This window comes from Mandrillus leucophaeus, unplaced genomic scaffold, assembly GCF_000951045.1.
Source record: "Mandrillus leucophaeus isolate KB7577 unplaced genomic scaffold, Mleu.le_1.0 Scaffold325, whole genome shotgun sequence".
Classification (NCBI taxonomy): Eukaryota; Metazoa; Chordata; class Mammalia; order Primates; family Cercopithecidae; genus Mandrillus; species Mandrillus leucophaeus.
This window is the reverse complement of record NW_012103421.1, coordinates 1,688,222-1,694,739: the sequence shown is the minus strand read 5'-3', so window position 1 is coordinate 1,694,739 and position 6,518 is coordinate 1,688,222. Positions and strand designations below refer to the sequence as shown.

Here is a 6,518-nt window from a genome sequence, read left to right as displayed (position 1 = left end):
CACCCATTCATCCTCCCATCCACCCGCCCATCTATCCACCCACCCAGCCACTCACCCACCATCCACACATCCTCTACCATTAATCCACATATCCATCCCTCTGCCCATCTACCTATCCATCCATTCATCCATCCACCCAATCATGTATCTCCATCCTCTCTCACTCATCCACCCATCCATCAGTTCATCTGTTCACATGCCTCTCTATTTATCCAATAATTTCTCTCACTCAGCAGTCTTCTCTCTGCCAGGCCCATGCAGGGCATCTCTGAGGATGATGACAGAGCCAAGTCAGGGCCAGTTCATCCTAAGGATGCTGAGGACCTTATGGCTGGGCACCATCCCTGCTCTGTGGCTCAGAAATCAGGCCACCCTTGGCCTCTATGAGGATAGCAGCCGTGGCAATGTGGAGAAGGCAAAACATTCCTTGCCACTTGCCATTTTCATAGTGGCCAAGGGATTCAGGGCTTATCTGCTGGGGCAAGGGAAGGGACCTCTTGCTGCAAGGCAGGCCAGGCAGGGCAGTGGTTGGAGAGAGGGGTGGGGCTGACGCCCACTGCCCCTGCCCACAGGACATCCAGAAGAAGCGTCAGAACAAAGACCTAATGGAGCTCCAGGCCCTCATCGACAGCCACTTTGAAGCCCGGAAGAAGGAGGAGGAGGAGCTGGTCGCCCTCAAGGAGAGAATTGTGAGTGGGGCAGTTCAGGTTGCAGCAGGGGCTGGTGGACACCCTCGGAGGACCTGGGGACAGGGCTAAGCAGACGCACTTCTCTGGCCGCAGGAGAAGCGCCGTGCGGAGAGAGCGGAGCAGCAGAGGATTCGTGCAGAGAAGGAGAGGGAGCGCCAGAACAGACTGGCGGTGAGGAGGGCACCATCCCTACCGCTGTCTCATCAGCGAATGAACCCCAGGCCCAGAGAAATGCAGGGGACTGAGGCCTTCCTCCTCCTGGGGTTCCCATTGTCATTGGCCAATGATCAGAGCCACTGGCTAAGTCCCCCACGCCCTACAGAACCCCTTGCAAGACAACAAATCCTGGCCAAGACCTGGAGCTTCCTTCCAGATAGTTCTAAGCCCAGGGTGGGTCCTTCCAGAGAGTTCTAAGCCCAGGGTGGGTCCCTAAAGCCTGCCCAGAAAGCACAGCCCTCTCTCCATCCCTGAGCGTGTTGGGGATGGGGTCTCCACAGGAGGAAAAGGCCAGAAGAGAGGAGGAGGATGCCAAGAGGAGGGCAGAGGACGACCTGAAGAAGAAGAAAGCTCTGTCTTCCATGGGAGCCAACTACAGCAGCTACCTGGCCAAGGTGAGTGCCGCTGCTGGGAGCATGGTGGCAGCCTTCAGTGTGGGCTGCGCCCTGCGCCCTCCTGAAACCAGGCCCCTCTCCTTGGACTTGTCCCCTCCAGGCTGACCAGAAGAGAGGCAAGAAGCAGACGGCCCGCGAAATGAAGAAGAAGATTCTTGCTGAGAGACGCAAGCCGCTCAACATTGACCACCTCAGTGAAGATAAACTGAGGTGAGGGGTGGCTGCTGCGGGGCTGCCGACTGCTCCCCAAGCCGCCAAGGACTGTGCTCCTCAGTGGCTGGAGGAGGACTCCAGGGCCCCGGCCCTGCCTTTGGGGCCTATTCAACAAAGCCTCACCCCTTCCTCTGCCCCAGGGACAAAGCTAAGGAGCTCTGGGAGACCCTGCACCAGCTGGAGACCGACAAGTTCGAGTATGGGGAGAAGTTGAAACGCCAGAAATATGATGTGAGTCCTGGCACCTCCGGCCCTGGGGCCCTAGCAGCTTTCACCCACCAGCCAGAGCAACCACTCCCTGCGTCCCGAGCAAACTCTGGACCTGCCCATCACAGGGCCCTGGGCCCTGAGAGGCCCACACAGCCTGTCGCCACTGACCCCTGGCTGAGGCTGCTCTCCTGATGGGGACTGTGGCCAGAGCCCGTCCTCCTGGCTGGCCACGCAGCACCCTGAGCGATGAACCTGACCCCTGTGGGCGGCCTTGGTCACCCCTGCCATGAGGACTGTCATGGCAGAGCAGCCATGGCCGAGTGGACTCAGGGTTCATTTTCTGAACCTCTTTAAGCTTAAAGAAAGTCCCCATCATCACCGAGCTCAGCCCTGGGGCACTGAGGCCGTGCGGTGTGGGGCGTCCTCTCCACAGAGCCTCCTCCGCAAACCCAGGCTCTGGCTTCCACCAGGGCCCCAGACATCTGCTTCCTCAGGGCAGGCAGAGAGGGGTGACACGCTGCACCCTGCGGCTGGAAAAGGGGGCCTGAGACTGTGCCGCTCTGGGACGGAGCAGAGCCCCCATCCCTTGCAGGCGTTATCGCTGCAGGCAAAGCTGGGGCTGGGGAAGGCAGCCTGCCTGGGTGGCCTCAGGGACTGGGGTGCAGTGTGGGAGCTAGGATGGAGGCCGAGCTGCTTCCCACCCTCCCAAACACCCGTGTGGGCTCCAGGGGCGAGGGACGCAGCCGTGGATGACCTGTGTGCTTGGGGCAAATGTAGACACTCCAGCATCACCATCAAGGACACGATGTCCACCCTCCAGCACCGCCAGAGGCCCCAGGGGAGAGCAGCTTGCCCACGGGGCCTGTGCTCCACTCGGGTGCAGGGGTGCGGGACGACCCGTCCAAGCCAGCCAGGCAAATCCGAGCACCTTCTCAGGGGCTCTGCGCACGCCACCTGTTCCACCCGAGTTTCCGCGAGCTCCCCTCCCACAGAAGCAGGATGATTACACTCCCTCCCAGAGCTGTCCCCAGGAGGGGGTCTAGGCATGGGAGACAGCCCTGACTTCACCCTCGGGGCTCTCCCACAGGGGCTGGCCCTGAGATGGGCTTCACTGCACAGGACCCAGGCTGTGTTCCCAGAGCTGAGTCAGGGACCCACACTGGCTCTGGATAGATGCGGCCACAGCGGGTCCCTAGGGACTGCAGAGCCTGGAGGGCCATCACCAGGCCAAGCTAGCCCACAGCTTTGATGCTTCAGCTGCCCATTCAGTCTTGTAACCATCTTGGTCTTTCTAGATCATGAATGTCCGGGCCAGAGTGCAGATGCTGGCCAAGTTGTAAGTAGCCGGGTCCGCCCTGGGCCAGGCCCGTGGGTGTGCGCTGCACGGTGAGGTGAACCTCTCGCATGGCAAAAACCTGGGTCGCTCAGGATGTCGGTGGCAGGGGGCCTGGAGCCTTCCTCCTGCCCCCGCTCTCCCCTTGTGCCTGCAGCTGGGGGCTTCCCGGTGGCCGCTGCCCTGTTGGCAAGCGAGGAAGGGCCCCCGCCTTCCCAGGAGCTCCGCCTCAAGCCAGCAGCGGCCACGGAGTGCCCCCGGGTGCAGGCAGGAGGGCAGAAGCGGCTGGCCCAGGAGCTCAGAGCTCAGCAGTTGAAGGGAGCTGGAGCTGGGAAGGAGGGGTCTGCAGGCCTCACCTGCACCCTCCCCACCCCCTCATCCATGCTCCGTGCCCCCTGCCCCACATCCTGCCGCAGGCTGAAGGTAAGTGGCCAGCTACGGGCTGCTGTGTGTGGCAGTCCAGGCCAGTACAGGTTGGCGAGAGTAAGTCCAGGCACGAGCCCGAGGGCCAAGGGACAGCGTCCCCCTGCACAAGGAGCCAGGAGACAGTAAGGGAGCCGAGGAGCCCTCGTGGGGGCCCAGCAGCCCTGGGTCGCTCAGCCCAGCCCACCCTGCGGTGGAGACGGGCCTTCACCCAGTACACGCAGGCCTGGCTCTTGGGTCGTCGCAGTGAGTCACTCATGTTGTTCACAGATCACCACGCTCAGAAGCCGCATCGACCAGGCCCAGAAGCAGTGAGTAGCCCTGTTGTCCTCACTCCGCGCTGGGCACAGGGGCCCTCCCGGTCGGCCGCTGTCGCCAGTCCCTAACAAGGGCCGGTGGTGGCTGGCCTGGGCGGGCAGTAACTAGACTAACCCGGTCAGGCCACCCAGGCCAGCATGCACAGGCCTGTGGCCAGGGACCCGGAGCCTCCTCCCTCTCCTGCATGCAGGGGAGCCCTGGGGAATGGCAGAGTCAGGAGGAGGGAACCCAATGGGGCTTGCTTGTCACGCCCTCGCCCCGAGTCTGGCACTGGCTGCAGGGAGAGGGCAGCCAGGGGACCCCTAGAAGGGGCTGCTTCGGTGGCCTTTGGTGTAGCCAACCTGGGCCCTGGGGTATCTGCCAGTGTCCCACCCTCCAAGAGGAGGTTGGACAGGAAGTTAAGCAGCCAGGGCTTCGTCACCAGCCCCTCTGTGACGCTGGGCAAAATCATGGACTCCTCAGGATGGTAATGCCTCGTCCATAAAATCGTGTCCCGGGGAGCTGTGGGATCCCTTGGCACAGCCACTTGACCACCCACACAGGGCTGCACCCAGGGTGCCCCCGGCAACGCCACACTGGGGATCCTGTCACCGAGCCCAGCTGCGCAGCCAGTTCCATTTCTCCAAGGATCGCGGTGTTTGGGGGCTACTTGGAGTTTCAATGTTTTCTGGGATTCTTCTCCCTCCTCCTGTAGCCCTGGCTTCCCTATGGCGCCCAGGGCAGGCTCCTCCCTGGTGCACGCGACCTCACCGTCTCCCTGTTGTGCCATCAGGGGTCGTTGCAGGCCCCTCTGAGGGCGGGCAGTCGGCGTGGTGTGCATGTGCCTGCGTGTGTGCACGTGTGCATGTGCTGAGGATGCTCAGGAACGTGTGTGAGGGCACGGCCTTTGCCAGCCAGGCGTCCTGCTGAGCAGCCGCGTCTGAAAGGGGCTGGCCTCGTGGGCCAGAGCACTCCTGTCCTCCTCCTGCCTCCATCCCTCACCCGAACCCAGCTCCTCCTGGCTCTCGGCCACGTGAAGGCCTCAGACAAACGGGGCAGGTTCCTGGGACCACCACCCCTCAGAGGCCACCGTCTGGAGGGCCAAGGGCTCTTTCGAGGCCAAGTGAAAGGATTATCATTATCTGCCAAGACAGTCTTCCCAAGCTCGGGGTCTGTCTGCAGTGGTACCTCAGGCAAGGAAGGAAGGACAAAGGGAGGGTGCCCTGGGCTCACGTGCCAGCCCCCTAACCACACTAATGACCTAGGCCCGCCAGGCACAGGTGAGTGGGCACTGCCTGGACTGAAGCTGGGTGTGCACTGAGAGCTTGGGCCGGGCCTGTGCCCGGAGAGCAGCGTGGGGTCAGGCTGAGCGTCCACCCAGAGTGGAGGACCAGGAGGGGCACGGCCAGAGGTCCTGACCCTCAAGGATCGCTTGCTTCCCATTTGCAGCAGCAAGAAGGCTGGGACCCCAGCCAAGGGCAAAGTCGGCGGGCGCTGGAAGTAGAGAGGACAGAAAGGCCCCTCGAGGCAGAGACCCTCCGCCCTCGTGCCCACCAGGGCCGCCCGTGGGACTCCACATCCTCCAGCCCCCACAGTCCTGTCAGGGGCTCCCTGACAATCCTGGGGGTGAAAAGGCCATCCCAGGGCATCCCTCACATCTCTGTCCTTGCTGCCTCTATCCCCTGGGGCCTGTGAATAAAGCCGCAGACCCCCTTCCACAGTGTGTACTTGCTTCTGCGTGGGGGGCCCTGGGGGACACGGGGGGGATGTGGGTAGGGGCTAGCCAAGGGCACAGCGTCCTGGCCATCCGCGGGGCCAGCTCAGGAGGGCACTGGCCAGCATGTACCACCTGTTACTATGGCCAGGGTGGTGCCTGGATGCCCATCAGATGCTGCCCACGGCTTTTCCCTCTAAAACGCAGGCCCCATCCCCGCCTGAGCCTGTAGGACCCTCCGCTCTCCACTTCCCTGGGGTCTTTGTGCAGCAGGGATCTGCAGGCCACACCCCCAGCCCCAGACCCCGTCCCTCTGTGCCAGCTGTCAATCCACTGGGGACACAGGAACTTTGCCTCAGGAGGGGGTGAGGGAGGAGGGCAGAGCTGCAAGGAAGACTTTGCCACCCCCCAGAAAGGTGGAGGCAGGCGGGAGCGGCTCCCGTGTGAGGGGCACCCCAGGCCCTGGTGGGGGCAGTGCAGGAGAGCACACTCCCAGCTCACAGCAGGCGGGGAAGACACACACGGCCTTCTCCAGAACGCAGGACGGCAGAGCGCATGCGGGTCGTAAATCTGAAAATCCTGACCAGAGAGAATTATGGAAAATATAAATCACAGAAATTGGATCAAGACGCAGAGACTTGTACAGCAAAATATTCACAGAGGAAGGTTTGGAGTCCAGAACGGGCCCCAGAAAGACTCGGGGGCGGGCGGCCACATCTGGGAGTTCTGCTGCTGGGGAAGGGGGCCAAGGAGGGAGGGAAGGGGGAGCAGCACAGCACGGCCTCCTCAGCCTGCGATGGGGATGGGGACGAGGCCAGGACCTGGAGGACAAAACAGAACCTCCAGATACCATTACACGTGTGCAGACCCCGCAACACACACACATCACCCCCCAACACACACATCACCCCCCACAACACACACATCACACACACCACCCCCCACAACACACACACACACACACACACATCACCCCCCAACACACACACCACCCCCCACAACACACACATTCTTATATTGAAAAGTAA

The 6,518-nt window shown here is 62.2% G+C and overlaps 1 protein-coding gene across 5 annotated transcripts in view; it reads left to right on the top strand.

Moving 5' to 3' along the window:
* The window catches only part of TNNT3 (troponin T type 3 (skeletal, fast)), a 19,112-nt gene extending 13,620 nt beyond the window's left edge, over positions 1 to 5,492 (top strand). For 3 of the 5 annotated variants that reach the window (XM_011988234.1, XM_011988235.1, XM_011988233.1), the window contains 7 exons: positions 573 to 689; positions 783 to 860; positions 1,187 to 1,300; positions 1,401 to 1,510; positions 1,654 to 1,744; positions 3,750 to 3,790; positions 5,226 to 5,492. In XM_011988234.1, the coding sequence (XP_011843624.1) occupies positions 573 to 689; positions 783 to 860; positions 1,187 to 1,300; positions 1,401 to 1,510; positions 1,654 to 1,744; positions 3,750 to 3,790; positions 5,226 to 5,280 (606 nt within the window). In that variant the 3' untranslated portion in view covers positions 5,281 to 5,492. Of the gene's footprint in view, positions 1 to 572; positions 690 to 782; positions 861 to 1,186; positions 1,301 to 1,400; positions 1,511 to 1,653; positions 1,745 to 3,018; positions 3,060 to 3,749; positions 3,791 to 5,225 lie in introns of all 5 variants that reach the window. The other 2 variants (XM_011988236.1, XM_011988232.1) reach the window with 2 other exon arrangements.
* The last annotated feature ends 1,026 nt before the right edge of the window (positions 5,493 to 6,518 follow it).